At 41.2% G+C, this 24,666-nt stretch overlaps 1 protein-coding gene across 1 annotated transcript in view; it reads left to right on the forward strand.

Annotated features, from left to right (window-relative positions):
- Nucleotides 1–24,666, forward strand: part of grk6 (G protein-coupled receptor kinase 6) — a 38,275-nt gene that overhangs the window by 2,782 nt on the left and 10,827 nt on the right. The window contains exons 2-6 of the mRNA XM_079172335.1: nt 4,337–4,432; nt 14,498–14,610; nt 18,015–18,092; nt 18,710–18,810; nt 20,949–21,041. Of these exons, the coding sequence (XP_079028461.1) occupies nt 4,337–4,432; nt 14,498–14,610; nt 18,015–18,092; nt 18,710–18,810; nt 20,949–21,041 (481 nt within the window). The remainder of the gene's footprint in view (nt 1–4,336; nt 4,433–14,497; nt 14,611–18,014; nt 18,093–18,709; nt 18,811–20,948; nt 21,042–24,666) is intronic.

The following is a 24,666-nucleotide window of genomic DNA, read 5'->3' on the forward strand; positions in this document are numbered from 1 at the left end:
AAATGACCAGAAAGCATGCCGTGTGACACCAGTGTTGCTCACTAATGTGAAGGAAAGCACAGCGACTGAAGAGGCAACAGGTGTCAGTTTGTAGAATCCATCTTTCTGTTCTGTTCAGGAGTCTTTGTTTCAGACTTGACTTTTTGTGTCACTTCCTGTGTGCAGAGAAATGTTCATAACCCGACAGAGTTTCTTGTTTTGGTCGACAGAATGGTTTCCCTTTTTGATTTCCTCACTAAACGTCATAAAAACAGTCCCTCTATACTGTCCAGCATGCCCAAATCCAGATGAGAGGATGTGGATTTCGAGATAGTCGTGGTTAAAACAGGACTTACTAAATATGTTAATATAATATTTATTATAGAGTTTAAGGTCTCTATACTACACGTCATTTGAAGTGCTATTAGTGTATTATGTATACCACCATTTACAACACATTTCTACTTATTTTCTTTCTTCATTTGGGAACCTCTGAAATCAGGCACTTCATATGACCCCCACCTCTGAAACCAAACCGACACCCTTGAATGTTTTGTAGAAAAACACCAGCTTTAAGTTCACACAGTAAGTCAGGTACATTTAAGGGAATGGCAGGCAGAAAAAAAAAGTACTTAACTGCTCAGTACCTATAAATACCAACCGGTAAATCTATTAGTTTGTAATTTTCTCCTGACGTATTTCTTTTTCCCGTTTTGTTTCGATCATGTGGGACACAACGAGGCAGCTGTTAAATGAACGTTGATCTTTTCTTCTTGACTAATTCTGTTTGTCGGAGCAAATGTTTAACTGACTTTGTTGTGATTGATGCAGATTGCAGTGATTCTTGTTTCTAATCTGGTGTATGACTGTCTCCTATACTGTTCTGTAAGTTCATTTATTTTTGGGGGGAAAGTTTACAAGAGCTCAGGACAAGCAGCGGTGCTGATTAAAGACAAAAAAAAAGAATAAAGCAAGACATCCTGCACCTTATTTATAGGGCTGGGTATCGTTTGAGGTTTTTTTGATACTACTGCTGATACGACATCCGACTCACATTGAATGAGACTCTGCTATGAATGAATCCTTTCATTTGTCAGAGGAAGACACGCAGCTGTACGACAAACTGGCTGAAATACAAACTAAAGTGACAAAACTATCATTTCAATCAGGAATCTGATCAAGTAAACAAAATTATAAATGTTACCCGAAACTCTGCGCTAACTAATTGCTAAGAACGTCAATGGATCCATCCGTAGTGAACATCATAAGTTGCTGCCATTTCACTCTTTAACGTTCAACAATCAGCTGATGTGTCTTCTTATGCTTCAGGAAAGACAAATACTATTCATAGAACATTTAACTATCTCCTTACTGAGGACGGAGAAGGGAGACATGTGATGGATCCCAAAGACTGCGTTCAAACAGCAGACGGGACATTTACATGGTGCAGACTTTAGACCACTTATCCTGCGGGACCACATTTAAAGCTATCTTCAATGCTAAGTGGTTAAAGCCTGGTTTAAAAGTCGCCAGATGTAAATAGATTGCACCAAAAGTCAAGTTCTACTGTATATAGTCCCATTACAGTTGAGAGAAGGCAGACATCTCTACGGCCGATATCTACAAAACTAGACAACTCACACCAAAACTATCTAGATTGATAAAGAGCACTAGAGGTAAGAGGAAAATATGTATTATTGATGTTGGGGGGAACTGTCCCTTTAAGGTCTGCCCAACAACTTTCTAAATATGTTTCCATCTTTTTTTTTAAAAGTTGCCAAAGTGTTCTTGAAAGTCGCCAAATCCATAGAGAAAGTTGTCAACACTTGATTTCGTAACTGATGAACGTGCATTCAGAGCACAGGCTGAAGGCCAAAGCGCGGACTGCTACGTCCTGCAAAACTGTAAAAAATTAATCGTAAAGGTACAATTTTAATCAAAAGTCCAAAACATTTGATGGTTCTGGCTTCCACAATGTGAAATTTGGACATATGTACCAGCAACACATTACATAAACTGCATATCTTTGGGTTTTGGACTGTTGGTCACACTAAGAAAAGACATCACTTTGGGCTCTTGACAATTATAGTGTACATACACCATGTGCTTTAGTAACACAAGATGTAAACACAACTAGTTTGTCAGAAACGGTATCATGTTGGTTAAATGTCCGTCCTTTGAAACAACAGAAGTTCAGAAGTGACCGTTGACCTGCATCGTCTCAGAGCTTCGCCTCTCCCTGTGCCAGTGTGGGATGATTTCCTCCTCTATGACTCAAAGCTAATCGTGCCCATTCCAGTCTAATTATGTATGTTCATCATTTTGTGGAGAATCTGTGTTTCAGTGCCTTCCTGTCTCACTGACTGTTTGTCTTGATTTACATTTTCCACTAATGCACACGACGGACATCATTATCAATCAGCTCGGTGCCAATTCGGTGGCTGATGTTATCATCTGTTTCCCCGGGATACAAACTCAAACAATCTCGTTTGCATTGGAACTATGACACCTCATTATTTTAGTAGCCGCTGCCTCGCAGTATTTGAATAGCAAATCCTGAAGCATGGTTTTGAGTTTCTCTGAGTCAGAGCAAACAGGGAAGCTGCTGCTGTATTCACAACATCCCTCTGTTGTCAGTATATACCGTGACTATGTGTTTGAGCCCAGAAATGTCATCGCATAGCCAAACTTTAATTGTTAAAAACCGATGTCGTTTTTGGACGAGGTCTGAAGGACCCCCAGCAAGAGGTTGACGGAGAGCGAGGGCTTTTTATAACCCCACTTTTGTCTTCCACTGACCCTCTTTCCGTTTGATTTACTCCCTTAAAAAGTCTTAACGCTGACCAGCTGCTGAGACTCAGATGATGGAAGCTCTGTGTGGATAAAAATAGTGAAACAGGGAAGTTTTCAGACCCCTAAATCGGCGCCCACATCTCAGATTTGTTCAGTGGTTCAAGTAGAGTTTGTGCTGCGCTTATTGAAGGCGGTTTCCCTCGTTTAGGGAAACAATTGACCAATCACAGCTTACCACAGCTAACTACGGTTCAATGAAAAATAGTAAAAAAGGAGACACGCGTAGACGAGATGATTGTCAAAAATGTTGATTTATTCTTTTATTTTTTCTGTTTTGCGGCACATAATGTTTCAATGAGAAGAAAATCAGTTGGCAGGATCTTGAGATCTTAATCCAGACCAGTGAGAACATCTCTGTGGAGCGTGTCGCAGGCAGCGCCGGCTTTTGAAAGCAGCCGGAGAGCAACAACGCAGAGAGGACAGGAACTTCCTCTGTTTTTCTCTTTTCTGCTTTGTTCTGAATGCATGAGTGACGTTCGCTCTTTGTGCTTACTTCGCTGCAGTTTCTAAAGAAACCGTGCGTAGCTGCGCCCATCCAAACACACAGACATGTTCTAGCATACTTGTGTGAGGACATTTTGTTGACCTTTTCTTTGAATCTCCAAAGACGTCACCGTAAACCTCATATCAAGTCGTTACCCCAAAGCGAATGATTAACACTGTGGGGACCTGATTATCCCCAGATTGGATATAAGTCCTCACAATGTGACTGTGTGAACGGGTTGCAGTCCCCATATTGCAATCGTACGTACAGTACCAACCAGGTGGCAAGATGCACTTAATAAAGGAACTAAGACTAAAATGCAAGAAAGCGCTCCGGGTCACGCAGCCTTGCACACACTGGACAGCTGGTTTGTGATTATCCAGGGAGGTTATTGCAACAAAATGGCTTCTTTTATGAAGAGCTGACAAGTGTGGATGAAGACCCCAGGAACAGCGCCGGGCTTTGAAGCCAATTTTCGTAGTGGCCAAACCGTGAAAGGACAATTTCCTGGTTTCTCACGGGATGTCATTGGGCCAAAGAAGACTTTTTGGGCCGTAACCCATAGACCTAAAGTAGGAAAGAGACATCTGTAATTCTGCGGATATTTGTTTTTTAATTAATTTCCCAGTACAAACACATAAATATCCCCCATTTGTGCGAGCCGAGAGCCGAGCAGCTGGGAGGCGGTTTAAAGGAAACACCAGCGTGCGCGTTCGCTCTATGGGGCCCATTAGGAATCAGGAATCAGGTGTGTCAGGAATGCAGAAGATCCAGGTAATTTTACACCCGCTAGTTAAACTTTTTGGGCCTCAGGTGCCACTGAGCAACTTTCATAAGAATGAACAGGGCCCCAACTTCAACGCTGTATCCAGTTCTCTTTATACATCCATGGTGTGATGCTAGGAAATAAAACAAGTGGCGTATATTGATGCAGGAGCCAACACAGGGACATTTTTCACATCTTTTCAGAGTGCATCCTTCTTGGATTTGAGTATTAAACCAAACCTGTTTGTTTTACAGGAGGCGGCGGGAACAGAAAAGGAAAAAGCAAGAAATGGAAGCAGCTGCTGCAGTTTCCCCACATAAGTTTGTGCGAAGAGCTGCGACAAACCACAGGTAAGATAACGGCGTCTTTCCACATTCTCGCGAGGAAGTGCTCTTATCTCGTTTGACATGAAAGTCTTTGTGGTCTCTTGTGTGTCGAGTGAGTGTGACGTCTTTGAAACAGATCAAACCTGTTGTAGCCCTGGATACAACAGATCAAACCTGTTGTATCCAGGGTTGGTTGTTGTTCTGTCTTAACAGGCCAAGTAGAAATATCCAGACCTATATATTGTCACGGTGAAGAAACCCTCTGAAATCCTGCGACAGTCCCGCTAAATATTAAAATGTTTGGTGCCACTGTTTTTTGTTTGTATAAATTCAGATTTTCTGTATATGTTTGACACATGTTTTTTCAATCCTATATAGTGACTGTGTGTGTCATCCCTATTGGCTACATACAAAAAGAAGAGAGCAGTATCTAATTCACTAATGAAATCTGAGCTAGCGAAGATAGATTTTCCCTTCTTCTTCTTTGTATCGGGGGAAATCCCGTCAAGGCCTCCTGGCTGGGATATAAATGTATATGTTACTACTCCTATCATTTACTTTAAAGGCTCTATGTAAAGCCCTTTGTTATAGCTTGTCTTATACATTGGTTGTCATTATTTCACCCGGTTTAGCAGACAATGCTGCGTTTGTACTGGTGTCTCTGCATACGCAGCATGCATCTGTAAGTCTAAGAGCAATTCAGCACTAAAGGTCATGATTTGAGCTGTGGCTCAGTGGCCCTGAGGCTCAAAACACTTCAGAAAACAAATCAAGCCTACAACACACAGTGTACTTAACACTTATGTCAGATGAGCTGGCTATTTTTGGTTACACATTGGATACACAGATATTCTGAAACACGATCTAATCATACTGTAATATTTCAGTATTTATCCATGTATTACGTCGCACTGAGTTTATGTGATCGATGTTGATTTTTCATTTCCTCTCTGTAGCATCGGCGGCCTAATTATACTTTACAAAAATAGACATCCATTCATTCAGATGCTAGATATCCATTCTCTCAGCAGCAAACCTCAGGTTACTTATAAAAAAGGGGAATGGATGGTACACTCTGACACACTCGACTGGCTCTAGCTTCATAAACAGCGTGCAGACATTAAAGTGGTATCGACCCACTCAAGAAAACAAATAAACGTATTTAACAAAATGTCAAGCTATCCCTTTAAACAGATTACATATGGAAAATAAGGATGGCCTTCCTTACAGCAGCTTGGAAAGCAACAGCACCACCTATTCTGTCAAAAACTAAAAAAAACTTCCGTAGTTGAAAACAAGAAACTCTTAAATGAATGACCACTTACTAGCTTTTGTGATTACGTGAGGCAAAACCCACAGACAATGTGCAGATTCTACTTCATTCAGTTAACCCCTATACCTGCTAGGTAGCTAACTGCTAGCTGGCTACCACAAATACATATAATGTGTCACAGTGCCAGCCTTCCTGGTGGTGCAGGTCTTTTGTTTTTCTTGCTCAACTGTCTTGCACATGAAGTGCTAAAAAATATATTTACATCCTGCTTTTTGCTAGAAATAAATTACGAATCGTCCCCAAATTGGATTTTTATGTAAAAGCAGAATGAAGCAGAAAACCTGCTTACAAGTAGTAAAAAACATGTGCACCCCCGTCAGGATCTAACTAAGTTTTCTTTTAGGGCAATTTTTAGGAATATGACATGCCGACAAAGGCCCCATGACCGTAAACAGACTGGGAACATTGCGGTTAAATGGCACAACTCAGGAATCCCCCAAAACGATTTTAGTTAATATATTTAAGTTTTAAAGGTGCAATGTGTAAGATCTGGCCACATGCTCCAAGCAGTTAGTGGGCAGCTACTGCAGGGTTCATACAATCTAAACTTACAGTCCTCAGTAAGAGTAGTTTTCTCATTTCTGCCACTTTGGATTTAATCCAATAAAGGAACGATCCAAACATACACGGACCCCCATAAGCTGTACTTCTTATCTCAAGGGCAGACTGGACGCTAAGTAAACTCTTCACATTCTGTTGATAATGTTAGTTAGTTGAATGTTTCTTACATATATCTTACACATTGCACCTTTTAAATATATCCATCAATGTATTAGTACATTTTAAAGCCAGTTGGTGTTCCCATTGCTTTCAGTTGTAGGATTTATTGGGCTTCTTTTGTCATCAACTGATCAAAACGGATGACTGTTGTCTTTCGTAATCGTGAGGCTTCCTGTCCACTGTTGTAACTTCTGTTTTTTTTTTTGTCTTTTCACTTTTTCCTTTATGTTTTGCCTGAAGATATTGCCAGACTCCTCGGAATCATGAGAGAACACTGAGCTGATCAGATAAAACTAAACTTCAGGCTTACATTCTTCCAAAACGTTCATAGTAAGCAGGTCACTGATCCAGTTCATAAAAGTAAAGCGCATGAGAACTGTGAATGCTTGCAGCCTGCAGAAAAAAACCCCATAATGTTGCTCAAGTGGTACCACAGAGGAAACTGTGGCCTGTGCAGAGAGAGGAAGCAGACGGGTGTTTTTGCTCTTTCAACCAGCAGTATGCGTACTTTCATTTTAACAGAGTTATTGATACCAGACCAGACAGAAGAACTCAGATATACAGGCACAAGAGGATGGGACTGAAAGTGCAGGGACCAGACGAGAAGGACAGGAAAAAAGTTTATTGTGATTTGTGATTTAAGTTATTTTATTTTCTTGAATTTAGAAAACAAGATTGTAAAATTAAGGACTTTGAGGGGGCAGGGGATGATGTACACAGACCACCGTTTATACCATCTACGCCTATTCTGCACTGTTTTATGTTATCAAGCATTTCATTTTAAGTCATTAAATACTGTGACATTTTTGGGGGTTGAGCAGCACAAAAGGAATTGTCCCACCCTCATGCCGTGTGCACAACTTTACACTTTATTTCGGTGGACTGTTTCTGCACTTAAGTTCATGTTCAACATGTAGCTTAGTTTTCGTGATGAATGAATCGTATTTATGTGATATTGAGCAAATGCCCCAGACAATGATACATTTAGGAGGGGATGGGTTGTAAGAAACAAGTCATGCTACAATAAATTGAGCTGAAACAATTAGTTAATTAATCTGCAACTATTTTGATAATCAATCAATTGTTTAAGCCATTTTTTAAGCAAAACTGCCAACAATATTTTACTTGGGGAAGCGGTGATCCTAACCGTTGAAGCTACATTATTTCACAAAGGAAATATTGATATTGATCAGTTTCATTGATATTGCACGAGTGAATTATCATTTTCTACTGAAGCAGTGTTGATTGTTAAGTGTGACGGCAGCAGGAAGGAAGGAGCTCCGGTTTCTCTCCTTCACACCACGAGTGTAGCAGCCTCTCACAGAAGAAGCTGTTTATAAAGCAGTGAAAGTGTAGTCGGATTCTCTAAGCACCACGGTTGACTCCTCACGAATTCTCCTTCACTTCTTTCCTTGCCCCCATTTTTTCATCGAGGTCAAGGACAAGTGGTTAGGAATAGACGTTAGGGTGATTGGGAACAGGTGAAGCTGATCAGGGGGGGGAAAGGTAAGCACACTAGCAGGAAACACACACACAAGGGCAGGAAGTGAAGTTATCTGAAACGAGAGGGAGAGGTGAATGACAAAATAAAACAGGAAACCCAAAAATGACGTGACTTGTGAAAACAAGGAAAACATAACTCAGGGAACTTGAGGAGGTGTTACATGCACGAGTCAAAAGACCACAGAAAACAATGTCCATTCTACTCCTATTCTATTGTACAACCTTTGATTAGTATCACCACGGCCAGGAAGTGAAAAAGAAGCTTCAGAGCGAGACAGAGGACAGAAAGCGTGAGAAATGTAAACCGTTTTGGAAAGCCAGTGAGGGATCATGTTCAGCAAATACTGCTGTTGGTTAAGGTGGCTGAGACGGTGCACCGCAATACATGTGATATAAGTGAGTGTCAGGATGTCTCTGAAAATCAAACAATCAAACAAGTCTTGTTGTAGTACCAAGAACTATAGCAAAAAGTCCCTTCTGTGACCCGGAGCGCTGAGAACAGTACTGATGATAACCTTGTGGACAACGGTACACAACAACTCTCTTGTTGTTAACACCTCATCCACATGCTTTAGTGTACTTCTGGTTTGGGTTGGTTTTGCCTGTAGACCACAAATAAAGTTACACTTTGAGAAATAATCACAATATAAATACCAAAACAGGTCAGAGAAATCGCTATTTAATATTTCTATATCTTTCAGCCCCGCGTGCGTGCGTGTGTGTGTGTGTGTGTGTGTGTGTGTGTGTGTGTTCTGATGAAAAGCAGGTCAACTATAGCGACATGTGATGTCGGTGTGGTGTGAAATATTACCATTAGCGTCCATTGACGGTGTGGTTTTGTATGGAGGCACTGTCACTGCACACTGCCCGTTAGTAGGATACATCCATACATGGCATCCAGGCGGTGCAGAGTAAACACACAGGCCACATTGTTAGGTAGACATCAGTTTAAGAAGAAGAAGAAGAAGCATTGAGGCCCAACTGATGGCAACCTGTGATAACACATATACTACCTTGAGGTGCAGTGTGGCGACAGCCAGGCGGCCGGAGATCAAGACTAGGAGCCACAAGCATGAATCTATGTACAGTAGGTGTTTGTTTGGGTTTTTCCGATTGGTCCCATTAAGTAAGTGCACTTTTACTCTGCAGGAGCTTATCTAGCAACAAAAGAAGAAAGACATTCTTCTTCTTTCATTTTAAACCTGGCCATATTTATTTTTCATATCCTGGTGCCTAAAAGCAGATGTGGACTGTACTTAATAATGATTTTGAGGTTTTCATACTTGGATGGTTTAAGATGGAATTTGAATTAGACATTCATGCTCCCCAGAGGATGTATGACATAAATCCTTCAGTTTCACTTCCCTCAATGGTTTAGTTTATGCCGAAATACGTGGAAAGCTAATAAGATTCCCATAACCTCATCTGTCCTTTGTGTTTTGTGCTAGTAAATAAATGTTAGAAAAGGGCAATTTCTGCATAATGAGCATAGCTAAAATGTTTGTGCTGGCGCATCATGCACATTGTTGAATCTGACATAAAAAAAGCACATTTTTTTACTCACATTTTGCAGCATTGCGAGAACATAAAATGATCGTAAACATGTAAACATGTGAGGGGCTTTATGAAGTTGTCTCACAGGCCGGATGTGGCCCCTGACCCTGGGACCCCTGGGTTAAGGTTTATGAGGTCTGAGCTTCCAGACTGCTGCCACATGTGTTCGGCATCATTCAGGCTGTGAGAAAGGACCGGAATCATTTTGCACTATCCTCATTCCCACTATACATCAAAGTCTCTGTAGGTATATATGTATAGAAGTAGTTGTATATATTGTTTTATGTTATTTCATTTTATCTTATTCTAATTGAAATATTTGTAGATACGTTGTTTGTGTGGCGCGTGAAGGGGCTACAACTTACATGAACACTGTGCTACCCTGTGTTGTAAAATGACAAATAAGTTTACCTCGTAACCTTATTAGGACTTGTAATGTTATTAGCATTTAAACCAAGTTACATAGCCAACTTACAAAATAGTCTAAAAAAAGAAAGAAATCTTTTGAGGATGAGAGCAAGCAAGATGAACAAACTTAATTTGATTAAACTGTTTAAATGCAGATACGTCTACTCTTCAGACAGGTGTCTATTTGTGGAGTCTTCATTCTCCGTGTCCGCCTCTGCACGTCTCGTTTCCAACATGTATTCAAATATCACACAGTCATGCAACAGCAAAAACAGAAAAAACTGCACTATAACTCTGTGTTGTTACGTCAGCGTGTGCTGAAAGTTTTATTCCGTTGTCAGTAAACGTCACTGTAAAAAGAGACATTTACGCTTTGATTGTTATTTAATTACTGGGAGTCTTTGGTCAAACGTGGCAATGGCAGTTCCTGCTGATGCTAAAACACCATGTATATTAAATGAAGTTTGGTTGAAGCAGTGCATGCTCACTTGATCAGCAGCAGACGCTTTGTTCTTCGGGGGAAACCTTCACAACAGAGCTGCTTCTTTCCTGAAAGGTGCGATGCAAAGTAGCTTTGATTTGAATGAACTCCGTCCGAGATGTCTCACAGACTGTGTGACACACGGAGGCAGGAAGTTCAGCTTGGTGCTGCACAAAAAATCTAATGTTGTGAAACGCCAATTAGAGGAGGAGATGAAACATGATTGTTAAGAAAAGGAAAAAGTAAAACGTGAGGATTAGAAAGTGTGAGAGTGAGAAATGGAAATAAGACAATAATAAGAGATACAAAGAGATGAGCTCAGTAATTATTCAGTTCTGAACATCTTTGTGACATCTTTATGAAACCAGAAGAAAGAGATGAGTGGGAGGGAGTCTCCAGAAAGACATTCAGGAAACTGTCAACTTCCTTATTTGTCAGAAACTTGTCTCTTCTCTTCTCACTTCTTTTGGTTTTATATTCTCTTCTTCTATCTCCTCCTCTCTTGTATATTATTACACACCATGCAGGCAAAATGCAACATTTCTATCTTGCACAGCAATGTATTATCACGGTGATCTTACAGTTTTGTTCTAAAAAAGTAAATGCAGTAATCAAAACTAGACATTTACATAACTTGTAATGACTTCCGGTTCTCTTGACACAGTTTTCTTTAGTTTTTACTTAACCATAATGTTCAAATCAGGCATTCAAATCAGCATTCAATCAATTTTAAATACAAACTCATCCGTGTTGAGTAACATTCTGAAAGTCACCAGTTAGCACGGTCACTCATTAATCTGAAACACCTGTTGCTCTGAAACAGTCATTATCCTGTCAGAATTCTCTAGATACTTGAGTCTGCTGTTGAATTATTGTTACCAAACATGCTACAACCAGACATTTTGATGCTGTTGACAATTTTAATTCAATATTTAAAGCTTGTCAACTCATCATGGATGGCTGGGGCAAAACTCCACTTCCGTTGCCAACATGCACACGCAGATCTTTGGTGAAGTCGGCTGTAAAAGGTTCTATGACCATGTCGACGTGTAGTGGCTTGTTCTTTATCTTCAGGACATTTTTCTTTGCAGCCATGCTACTGGCTCTGTGAGGCTGTACTTAAGTACGGCAGTGCTTTAAGCTAAATGCTAAAGTCAGTGGGATTCATCCATGAGCAGTATTTCATGGTAATCAGTCTAATAGCTTTTGGACAGCTAGCATGGCATAAACAAAGAAAACCTTTTACACACACTACTGAACAGAGCTAAAAGTGAAACCTGTGGCATCATGAATTCACTGTCGGGAGAAGGGACCCGGAGGCCCTTTTGGAGCATGCAGGAGGCCCAACAGTGGCCTCCTTGTGTAAGTTCTCTGTGTAATGATGTACAGCATGTTCTGTACAGTCCTGGAGCTATTTTCATGTACATCACACCTTCACCAACTACTGAGAAAGTCCAGTGATCCACAACCACAATAGAAATTTTCCCAGAACTGGGGGATGTTCTATTTTACGCATGAGTCGCCAGTGTGGGATTGGCCAAGTCGTTTCATGAACCGTAATGAAGCTAATTTCTAGTGTTTTTGAGAGGAGAATAATGGGTTTGGGTTTAATCTAAACAGGCACTATAGACTGTCAATTAGAAATGTTAATTATTTAGTCTTTAAGCCATGGAACAACCTAACATCTTTCTTGTTGTTGGCCTCTAGATATCCCCCTCTGTTCAGCTTTCCTTTGACTTCTCTCCTTTTTTCACAGCCGTTTTCTTCATTGTTCTTTTGGCTTTCGGCTCCCATTTACTTGGCATTGAACCTTCTCTGTTCACTTTACAGCAGGATATAGGAAGTATGTTAGAGCAAAGAGGAGAGAAAAGAGATAATTAGAGTAGAACAGAGAACAAAGAGGACTTAGCAGTTTAGCAGAGCGCAACGGAACGGAGATAAGTAGAATAAGTGGAATACAACAGAGCATCAGTTACATCTGTCACTGTATCATTGATAAGAGATTACTCAGTTAAGTGACAAGAAAACAAATTAGAAAAAAGTTGAAGTCAGTGGCAGACTGAGGCTGTCTTAGGGGCAGGGTCTCCACGAGTAGGGCATTCTGGAGGGCACTTTTTTCCACTGTAAGGGAATCATAGAGGACCCTTCATCACGTTTTCTCCACTAGAAGGAAATCATAGAGGACCCTTCATCACGTTTTCTCCACTAGAAGGAAATCATAGAGGACCCTTCATCACGTTTTCTCCACTGGAGGGGCACCCTAGAGGGAATTTCATGACGTTTCCTCCAATGGAAGGGCATTCTAGGGGGCACTTTATCAACAAATGTGCACATTGCAAACAAACTCGACACATTTGCTAGGCCTGAAGAACACATGCAATGTGTTTTGGTGTGAGATAGTGATCGTAAACAGATTTGTTTGTCGAAAAGTAAACTGGCTGCACAGATCAAACCAAACAAAACCAGTTTTTCCTTCCATTAGCGTGTAGTTTAGCTCAGGTGCTAGTAGTGGGCCGGGTTGTTCAGAGGTAGAGACAGAAAGCAGCAACGCAGGGATTTGTTATTTCATAATCCCATTGTTATGTTGACGTGTTTTTCTTCTCTTCTTCGAGTCATTGTCTTTAGAGGTGGTATTGGGTTCTACAGATGGAAGTCGTTTGACTTGCAGATGGCTTTGCAGATGGCTTTGCCTATCACAGCGATCCCACTGACCTCTCTGCTCCTCCCTGAGTCACATTTGTTTGTTCATGAAGCATCGTGAGTCGCTTTGCATCCACATGAGTCACAGATGCAAATTAAAATGTTCTGGGTGTTGTTGTTTTTTGTCCTGAAGCTCAGCTGGACAGATGAACCCAAACAGCCCAAACACCCCAAAATATGTATCTAAAACCTCCCTTAGCATGTATTTTACAGCTGCAACTAAGGATTCTTTTTCATTAATCTACTTGAAATAATGAATCTAGTTTTAGAGATTAATCAATTTATTGTCTACAAATTGTCAGCAAACAGTGAAATATGTCAAAAAAAAGTTCCTACACAGAATAGTAAAAAAAATATAAGAAAAAACACATTCGAGGAGCTGGAATCTGTCAGGTTTTGCAGTTTTTGCTGAAAAAGAAGACTTAAATGATTATCAAAATATTTATAAATAATTTCCTGAGTAAATTGACTAAACTTTGAAGCTTTAGATATTTCGATTGCTTGCTCTGACAGTTGCTATTTCGAACTGCTGTCCAGCTAAAGCGTGTTGCCTAATCATGACAACCGTTAAAAGATGATTATGTGGACAATGTTTGAGTCAATGTTGGGAAACATATAAAAATGTAGTTAATGTCACCCTTTATTTCTTTAATGTGGTGTACCGTGATCAAACATGTTATTCTTTTTTGTTTCCGTCTTTACTGCAATTTTTCTCAATAATTGTAAAATTTTCCACTGCTCCTGTAATAAAAACATTCCTGTGAATGAGACTGCTGATCTATGCAAACGTTATCATGGAGTTTGCGTTTACACCCGCTGCTGTGTGTGCCGATATTTGACCATTAAATGTGTCAGCGTCATTCATTTTTGTATTGTGTTACACTCTGTCAGTCAAATCACTGACGCATTACAATGTTTACAACTCTATGATTTATAGGTGTAGTACTAAAATGATGGTTGCTCATATCCCTGGTTGCTTGAGCGTTTGTTCAACCTACGAATTGGACGGTTAAATGTTAGTGTTGAAGTGGATGTTACATCACACAGGAAACAGGGCAAGGAAAAGATTAAGAAAATGAAACAAGATTCTTAAGTCGAGCTGAAAACAATAGTTAAACGATCAGTCAAATGATAAACAGACAAATGTACCGATAATCAAATAATATTTTGCATTATTTCATGCCATTTTATATTTAGAATTATGAATTGATTAATAGATGATGAAATATTCTATTCTGAAATAAAATAACTGTAAATATTATTCCTTCATCGTAATTGATGGAAAGATGCACCCATTCATGTCTTAATTTGCCAAAATTAGAGACTTTTTGATTGAATCATAACTTTATTGTTGTTCATTAAACAACATTGCGTCTCCCTGTCTCTATAGAAAAGGACTACAGCAGCCTCTGTGAGCGGCAGCCGATCGGACGGTTACTGTTCAGACAGTTCTGTGAGACTCGACCCGAACTGAGACGCTGCGTCAAGTTCCTGGACGCTGTGGTAAGAAGTGTGTGTGTGTGTGTGTGTGTGTGTGTGTGTGTGTGTGTGTGTGTGTGTGTGTGTGTGTGTGTGTGTGTGTGTGCGCGTTTATGTTGAAGAGACTGAAAGTTTTGTCTCAAATGCCCTTTTCCATGACTACTAGTGTGGGAAGTCTTTGGAATTGTGTGTGTATGTGGGAATGACGGAGGGTGGTGGGGGTCTCAAGGACTTGTGTGTCTTTCTTCCTCGAAAGGCTGCTCGATTCTTGTTAATGAAGAGAGGGAGGTATGCGTGTGTTTTCTTTAAAATCATTGTTATCTTCTAATGAAAACCAGAGTAACAAGGACACTTTTTCTGCTACTAAAGGTTTTTAAATGTCATGTTCAAACAATTTAAATTAATCTCTAAAGGATTTAAATCTTAAAGTTACTACAAGGAACTTTAAACTGGTTATGAAACAGTCTCAATGTGTATTAATGAATGCCTCTGTATGACCTGCATAAGTAAACAAGACCATCAGCAAGAACATCTTAATGCTTGTCATCGGTGCCACCAGGTCGGAATACGGTGAAATCAGACAAAATCATTTAGACAAGACACTCCTACAGCTCAGACTCCAGCGGGGCCTCCGGCAGCGCCCATCCTGCCGCGGACAAACCCAGATCCGGCTTCACTGCTGACCTTCGACCTGCAGCTGGAGCTCCGGCGGGAGGTGGAGAGCTCAGTGGTCGGCAAGAGCGTCTCCTTCTCCAGCCATGAGCAGAGCTTTGCCCAGCTGCTCTGCCGGTCCCCGCTGGGAGCGAACACCGTCACCCCGCTGCTGGAAGTCCAAACCGTATTGCCGGGCCCACACAGGCGGGAAGGGAGGCACCGGAGAACCAGAAGCAGGACTGCGCGGGGCAGGCTTTCTGACCCTCTGATACTTAGAAACGCTACCGCTTTTGTCCACAGGGTCTTCCAAAATCAACACAATATATATGTTCCTTGTAGTAGCTTTAAAGACAGATATCTGTAAATCTTTTTTTCTGTGATTTGAGTGAACTGTCCCTTTAAACAAGTGTAACATGGTGAGTTAGTTCTCAAGTGGGACCTTTGCTGCAGGAAGTGCCTCCAACACTTGACGTTAAGAGTGAGGAGGAGGAGGAAGTTGATTTTAATATCTGTTTAATGAAAAACGTGAACTTTTGACTTCTGGAGAGGAAAATGCGTCACAGTGTCGACCCTCTCGTCTACCTCCCATGTTGTAAACGTGACACACACACACACACACACACACACACACACACACACATTTTCTGTTGACCTTATCTGTCACGGTGAACGGCTCGCTGCTCGCTCTGCTCACTAAAGGAATGTTTCAGTCGCACTCTTGTTTTATTCCAACCGGAGTGTGTGCGTGTGTGTGTGCGTGTGTGGGTGTGTGTGTGTGTGTACTGTGTGTATGTGCGCACTGTGAGTGTGTGTGTGTGGTCCCATTGATGTTGTTTTGCCTTGTTTGAGTGTGCAGTTGACAAATGATAAACCGTGGTTTCCTCCTTCACTCTTATGGGCACTCACTAGTGGAGGAATGTAACTACAGTATATGTACATTTACTCAAGTACTGTACAATTTTGAGGTATCTCTACGCTACTTGAGTATTTCCATGCAATGTTACTTTATAATTCCACTCCATGACATTTATTTGCAAACATAACATTAGGCTTTATCCTCTGGAGACCATGACCGTCATGAGCAGGGAAAACTCAGATTAGTTAGATTACTCCGATTTCCACTCTATGGTACGGCTTGACTTGACTTGCTTTTGGTACCAGGTACATTTCTCAAACACAGTGTGTTCTCTCGCTGGGTACTTTCATCAACAACCCAACAGAGGAACATTTGCACTTTGTCAATTGATCACACGCTGTGGTTCGCGGGCTGCCATTTTTTTTATAATCTGGGTAAAATGAATACAAAAATTACCCTAAGTGCAAGATGACAGTGGAGAGGGGTCTGAAAGACCGCAATGGGGAAATGCAAGTTTTTTTTTTTCCAAGTTCTGGCTTTACAATCCGAAATATAAAGCCTGTTTGGCTAAGCATTCCAAATGGGAAAAGAAAGCTAGATGCAAACTTTGTGAAAGTACTAAAGTCAGTTCACAGCATTCTCTGCATCCAGATTCAAATACAATCTAAATAGTATGGAATTTTGCAAATGGAAAATGTGCAGGAACTTTTGATGGTCGCTCAGCTACTTAAAAAACGGTGGGTTTGTACAGGATTCCCCGAGTCGAGCAAGTATCGGCTCAGCTCGCTTAGAACCTCGACCAAGCTGTGGATAGTACCTGGTACAAGTACACACAAGATAAACTCAAGGAAAAAAAAACTTGTTAACCTAGCAACATTAATGCTACAAACAACCCATAATGCAACACTCTGTAGGTTCCGATGTTATATTGGTGCTCTCTCCATTCTAAAAGAATCAGCTGTTGTCAAATACAATACTTCCCCCCTTTTTTAAACACAATATCCAGAAAACTAAACATTGTCTTCTACTCAGACTGACGATGCCATCGCTAGAGAGCGAGGCTCCAGTCTGACTGACCGGCTCAGCCAAACGGCTTTACAGCTTTCAGTCGTCCAGCAGATACAACTCACGCACCAAGCAATTATGTTCTCTTTTACCCCCACGACCGCTTCCCGTCTCTTCTCAGAGAACTCTGCGAGAGAACGAGATGGAAAAGGGAAAATGAGATTTCAAACGTCTCTGCTGTCACTTAGCATTACTTTACAGGCTCTCGCTGTGAGATGGGGAGAGGAAGCACTTTGGAGTTTTCCAGTCAGGCTCAGTTTACTGCAAGTGATTCAGAGGGATGGTTGATGTGAGGCGGGAGGATACGATCGGCTCATGTACTGCTGGGTGTGGAACAGGCCTCCCAAATCTCCTCAATTAAGTATTAAATTGGGTTTGGCAGTAATCAAGGCCTTCAGAGGTCTTCAGTGGAATCACAGAGAGTTGGTAGAACGTCTATAATATTCAATATTATCGTTTATTGACATTTATCATGAGGGTGATCAGATTATGATCACTGTAGAAAATGTCAAATAGTCTGAATGAACGATTCCATTGTTTGTTGTGATTGTTTTGCACAGAAGAACTTTTACTGATGTAACGCATTGTCTGTTATGAACACGCTTCCTTGCTTGTTTTTGTTTTAGAACTTTGCATACACTTGTACAAATAGATACAGGACAAAAATGTATATTCATATAGTGAAGCTGACGTTAACCTTATTGCTAAGCTCCACCTGTACATGTTTATACATCTAGACAACATCGACAGGTGATAGCTGCCACATCTGGGTAACTGAGGGACGATTGCGACAGAGCTCCTCTGGTCACCTCCGGTTCTCGCTCTCATTTTGTCTTGATGTGTTTCCCTGCAGGCGGAGTACGAGGTGACTCCGGATGAGAAGAGGAAGGAGTGCGGTCAGGAACTCGTCGACAGATACTTAAACCCAAAGGTAGCTGCCGCTTTCATGGTCCTCTGTCACTCTCTACGTTGCCCTGCAGGTAGCCTGTCACGACCGACTGGGTATACTTTGAGCACTCCCAGGCCGTCAGATACCCACGCTTGGGCAGTGGCTATCGGGGTCGTTGGTGTCCCGTGTGAAACCCAAAGATGACATGTCCTGTGACTCTACGCCACTTATTCACATGACGTTTCTTACCCCGACCAAGTGGTTTTGTTCCTTAAACCTTACTTGCCCCTGTTGCACGTTTACCACGTACCAACGGTAAATCTGCACACTTGTCCAGAAAATTATTTTGCCCATTTTAACACCTTAAGCGAAGGGTGACAATGAACAGTCATTTTGAGTATTGTTGAATAACATTGGCTAAACTGCTTCTTCATGTCTGCAAGTTTCCGCCTGTTTTTCCTGATAATTCTGTCTCTCTCTGTGTGCTGCAGTTTTCTCACCTGCAAGTCGAAACACGCTGAAGTCTTGCAGTGTGACAAGGAAAATAATCTATCTGCACCGTCTCAAACCCAGTTTATCCGGCTTTCCTCTGTGAGTTTACTGCCAGAGTTGAGTCACTGTGTTTACGTGGACCTAATGTGTTACTTTTTGCGGTGCAGTCGGAGGACCGTGTGCCTGAGGTGGAGGAGGCCATGATGGCTCAGTGTACCGAGAGGCTGCAGCAGGTGGCCTGTAAAGAGCTCTTCAAGGACTGTACCAAGTAAGATCACAGGGGGTCCCATCTGGGCTTGTTTATTTTGGTCAATTATTTTGTTTATCCTCCTTTAACATAAGGAATCGAGCTGTCACGTCCATGGTTTTATTTCCAGCAGTTTAGTTTTACATTAAAAGGAATTTATACCCCATGATTACACACATAGTACACATGTTGGGTGATCGACTGTGGTATGAATATACTATGTATATATTGCATATTTTGGAAAATACATGAAAGCAGGTTTTAATGATTCAAAACATGCAAGAATGAATCTATTTAGCGTTAAATAAAAAATCCCCTCACACAAAGGGTGAACTTGATCAGTGTTAGCCCATCCCAAAACAACCTCACCCTCATCTCTCTCTCTCTGTGAGGTTTCTGTTCTCTAGGCATTGGAAAATAAATCCTGTGGTGCAGCTACAATCATGCAAAAGCACATCAAAACAAGTGCTGCTGGCCCTGTAGACAGCTGACAGCCTGAACACTGTCCTGAATGTCAGCTCTGTCTCCTGCTTCGGGTTTCTGGTAAAGTCTCAAGTCTTTCAAGTCACAAGGCTCAAGTCACTGTGGTGTTAAAGGTCGACTGAGACGCTGCCGTTGTCTTGTTGTTTGACGACGAGTTGAAAGAGTCTGATTTAAGTCCGTTTTGCATGTCTCAAGTCTCCATGTGTGTTGGGATCTGATCGGTCCAGAGGAGGACTGCATTAGGTTGAGAGGAGGCATTGTGTTTAAAGAAGAAAGAAATGTTCTTCCTCCATAGATTTGAATGAGGATGCTTTGAGAGCTGACTTGGAGTAGACAAGTGTCCCAGCATGCATTTTAGCAACACGTCCCCCTTAACAAGCTGAACACAAGGAGTTGGATACCCTGGGTTTTGCCTTTCAGGATAGATACACGCTGTCTTATCTTATTGGTGAGGGCTCATGAGGTTGTATGCGAGTACTGCTGGGCCTGCAGACACGGCTCAGAGCGGAAAAAAGAAGTCACACAAAACACACAAATACAGAAAACAAAGCTGATGACTGAGCAGCTTCCGGCCTGTAACATCAGGTCTTGCTTTTGTAACTCTGGATTTGCAACTCCAGTGTTTCCCAAATGAGGAAGTTGGGTACATAACGGTTGAGAGCGCTGGGCATGTCGGCCGTTTATCAAGGTTGGAAAATGCAGCTGTGATGCAGTCGGAAAAAGAAGAAGAAAATGAAATGATTCATGGTGCAGTCACGACTCAGAAGAACGCGGAATAAGAAATCATAACACTTTAAACAATATAAAGACTAAATAGAGATAAATGGAAAGGAAAACCTGACAATACAAACATACTTTTTGATGAGGAAGAGTTAATCGTTCATTTCATAAACACTCACACATTGTGTAACATCCTCTAACGGCTCTGTTCATGCTTGTTGCGTAGGCGTGAGGCGGCGCAGAGGCCCGTTGGTTTTTCAAGCCACATCGAGAACAAGACATGAGTAATTAGCTACGGTGCTGTACACAATGTTAACACTACACACTCTGCATTCTCTTTACTCGTCCGGTAAGAAGGTAAAAGGAGAAGTCTGGTGATATTCTACACTTTCAACACCTTACTATGAAATCTGTCACAACTCTTACAGTTGGAATTCAAGAGTCTCATATTTCATTCGAAATCAACGCACTAAGAATGAACCCTGTTAAGCACTACCTCTTGGACTACCTCTTTGCCCTTTGGACTAACTTTGTGAAATCAAAAATAGGACTCAAAGCAGGGCCACGATTTGTTTCAAAATAAGTTTTGACTTAATAATGATGCCAAAAAAAACTATTCTCAGGGTTGTTCACATTGTGGCAAGATTCTGTCAGTAACATATTTCTAGTATAAGCAGTTATCTTAAAGGACCAGAGTGTAGGATAAAGGGGGATTTATTGGCAGAAATGGAATATAACAATAATATATATAATAGTCTAGGTTGAAATGTCGGATCATCTGACCGGTTTAATGATTACTCAATTTTCTGTGGAGCTACTTTTCCATGAATCAACTAATCGTTTTAGCTCAACTAACTAAAGAGTTCAGCTAAAGTTCAAAGAGACTGACATCAAGTTCCTGCTGCTCTTTTGGACAGGAAATGACCTGCAGATGTTCTGTTGTGTTTTCTACCCAGATTGATCCACGACTACCTGAGCGTGGCGCCCTTCGCGGACTACCTCGACAGCATGTACTACAACAGGTTCCTCCAGTGGAAGTGGCTGGAGAGGTAAAGTTTGTTGACCGAGTGAAATCAACCTCCCTTTCTCATCTCGGTTTCTTTCTCGAACTTTCCTTCTTCGTCTTCGTCTTTCTACTGCTGTTTCTCCCTATTATGTACACGAGGATACATAATGCATACTTTCATTACACACGTACCACTTAGGAGCTCACTCGGGCTCATTTAGAGGCTACATTAGCCTTAAGCTCCACCACAGTACCAGTAACAACATGCATAGTGAGTTGCCTCATTCCTTCCTCTCTTGGGTTACTGGGGTAAGAACAAATGCAACATCAGAGTGATATCACCCTTACATATTTCAAGACGGGAGTTTGAAATTGCTCAACTGCAAAGTTTCACAGTTGAGTTTTGGCGGTGAGTAGACTTAGAGCAGGCTGTTGTTTTAAAGGCGCTAGATGCACCTGACTGTACTGTTACCGATAATACCAGAGAAGGTTTTGTTTATTGTAATTATGGGAAGAGTAGTGCGGGAGGTACAGCAGGTAATTCTGGTGTCTATACAGATCTCACAATCACAATATAGATCATTTATTAAGGTAGAAACTTACTTAATTGTTCCTGTAATATATGTTAATGTGTTTAGTTTTACCTTGAAACCCTCATTAAGATAAAAAAAGGTATTTTTCAAGAGTGTTCTGGCCAAGACAGACACTAATAGCAATGAGTTACAGACAGCATGAAAACAGAAAATGTGTCACAAAATCAGGATTATTTGCACCTTAAAAACAACCCCAAAAACCTCAACAGTGGAGCATACACTATATAAAAGCTTCTTTACCTGGTTTAGTGCAGACTTTGCTAACTTTCAATAAAAATGAGTGTTGGCAACTAAAAGCAAAGCAAAGTTCACACGTTAAATACATTTACAGAGAGGGTATTTGTAACTTAATTAACATCAAGGAACAGAGAAGAGCCATTCAGCCTGGTGGTTACTATTAAAGATCATACATAAGACCATGTCCTCTGCAAACCTTCCGCTCACTGCTCTCTATGCATGAGTTCATGTAAACACAACGACTGCACATCAGCTAGTCTCCTTCTCAAAGATGAGACAAAGCAAAACAGTGTAAAAAGTTACCTGGATGTAACTGTAGCTCTCGAAAGTACGTGGGGTAGCCCAGCTCAAATAAACAAATGAAAACAATGTAAACACAGTTAATGTGAGGAAATAATATAATGAAATGTACAATACATGAGGGCTGGTATCAATGAATCCCAGTCACCCCATGCATCACGCATTAATATGGTTTAAAGGCACACTCACATTACATTTCCATTTAACGGGATAACATAATGAATAGATCAGACTATGAACAGCATACGTGAGCGACGCTACAGTTGCTGCAGCAGCCGAAAAGTTCACTGGCACATGGAAAATACCGAGATCTCAATCCTCTGGTATTGTCTGACGTAATTCCTTACAGAATCACATAAGTGTTAATTTCTTGCTGGAAAAATAAATCTGTCATCACAATGATGGTTATTATGAGTTTTATCAGGTTTGTTTACAGACAGAGAAAGTTTGTCTGGGTCTGTGTCCCATCACTGACTACTGATGGTTCCCAGACTCCACTTTGAAAACTTCAGTGACGCTGTAAACACGCCGGCTATCCCACAGTGGCCTGAGTGTTTAGCTTCAATGGTTAAATCTGGTGTTCTTTAAGAATCAGCTGAAACAGCCCACATAGGAGGCCAATCCATCCCCGGGCATCCTCGTTGTAGTGACGTATGAATACAAAAGATTAGGCCTGAACCCACAAGGTGACGAGAGCAGCAGAGAGGAAGACATGGAGAAGAACACGATTTCTTAAGAGAACATCGAGACAATGATGGAGACAAAAACAAAGAGAAGGGGGAGACAGAATGAGGACTGTTTATTCCAGCCCCACAAGCTGCTTATCAGATAATAAAATCTGGCATGTAGGCTTTCCAGGAACTGTGTAAGGTTGACAGCCTTGAATCTTTCTGTTCTTCCAGTGGGGCTTTGAGAAGTTTTCAAAAACCACAGGGTCATTGGAGAATTTCTAATCCATCAACCGCAGTGAAAACAAAAAGAAAACGCCACCATAATTGGAGTGAAAATGTTTTCCTGCGGCAGTGGTTTTCAGTCAATAGATGTTGCAAGACATGTCAGGAAGAGGAGGAAACGACTGCAGAGTAGAGCCGCACGCTGCTTATGTTATCGCAATTAAAACAAAATAAACCAACAAATTAATAAGGGAAATATTATTTTTCCTATCACTGTTCAACCCCATTAAAAGGAATAATTCGTAACACGGAGAAATATGCTTATTTGCATTGTTGCATTTGAGTGTTACTGCTCTCATATCCGTTTGTAAAATATGAAGCTACAGACTGGCGGTTAGCTTAGCTTAGCATGAAGAGCAGTTGGTCCAAAGGTAAAAAAAGAAAGAAAAAAGATCTACCTACTAGCACCTCTAAAATCAAAGTGCAAAAAACACTAAACATTGACGACTTTGCAGGCAATACAACTTTTGCAATGCTCTCACTGCATAAATATAAGTAATTCTTGCGTTTGTGTTGTGCTAGCTAGCCGATATCACCAGCTGTTCATTGATGTAGCTAAAATTCAAGTTCACAAATTATTCTTAGGGCATTTTTACCAAACAGCTTCAGGTGCATTACCACCACCCTCTGAACTGGAGTAGGAAAACCCAAGACAAATTGTCGCAAGATATATATGTGGCTAGTTTAAAAGAAAGTGTATTAATTCCCATCTGGATTTGACCTGGATACAAGACATTGTCTTGCTGCCTTTGGTTAGAGCACAACATCATGAAACATGACACCTAAAAAGGAGAACTCTGTCCTGTCCTGACCCTGGGCTCGGGCCAACTGGTGGTTTTGCAGCGAAGCAGCGGGTTCTTTTGACACCGAGCTTCACGGCAAACAACTGTGTTTTCCAAAGTGCCAGGTCATTATTTTGAATACAGTTATGAGTAAAACGTAGCTGCACTTTGGCTAATGATAGATATTGCAACGTAGAGAGACGGAGGATACAATACAAAGCCTAACTGACAAATGTAACTGCTTTCATGATATATGAAGAAAAACAAACCCTTTCATTTAAATTTAGAGCCATCTACAATAACCAGGCGGGACTAACACTTCAGCACGCCACTTAAAGCTTCTGCCAGACAGGAGCAAAACACATTAAGGCTGGAAGCTCAGCACTAGTATAGTCTCTACATTAAAGCACCGACTGACCAACAGAAGGGATTTATATACCCACAGACTAATGGCGCTGATTGAAGAGGGCTGAGTAATGGCTGATGAGGGGCAGCTGCAGATGCAGGAGTGCCGCCAGAGTTCGGGACCTCTGGGGGCCAGAACAGGGCTTCACATGATCGAAAAGAGGAGGAAGTGTTGAAAGACTCATTCACAGATGAGCCAGGACTTAAACAAGACTTTTTTTCATCATGTTAGCTTCCTGTCCAACGTCACTGTTTTGTTGATTTCATCTCAATCAGTTCAACTGTGTGCGTCCGACGGGCACAAACAAGGCTCTGTTATGTGATCTCAATCACGTATTGTGAATGTTTTGAATCAGTGCGGCTCTGAACTTGGCAATTTCACTTTTTACTATGTTGTT

This window comes from Pholis gunnellus (genome assembly GCF_910591455.1).
Source record: "Pholis gunnellus genome assembly, chromosome: 13".
NCBI lineage: Eukaryota > Metazoa > Chordata > Actinopteri > Perciformes > Pholidae > Pholis > Pholis gunnellus.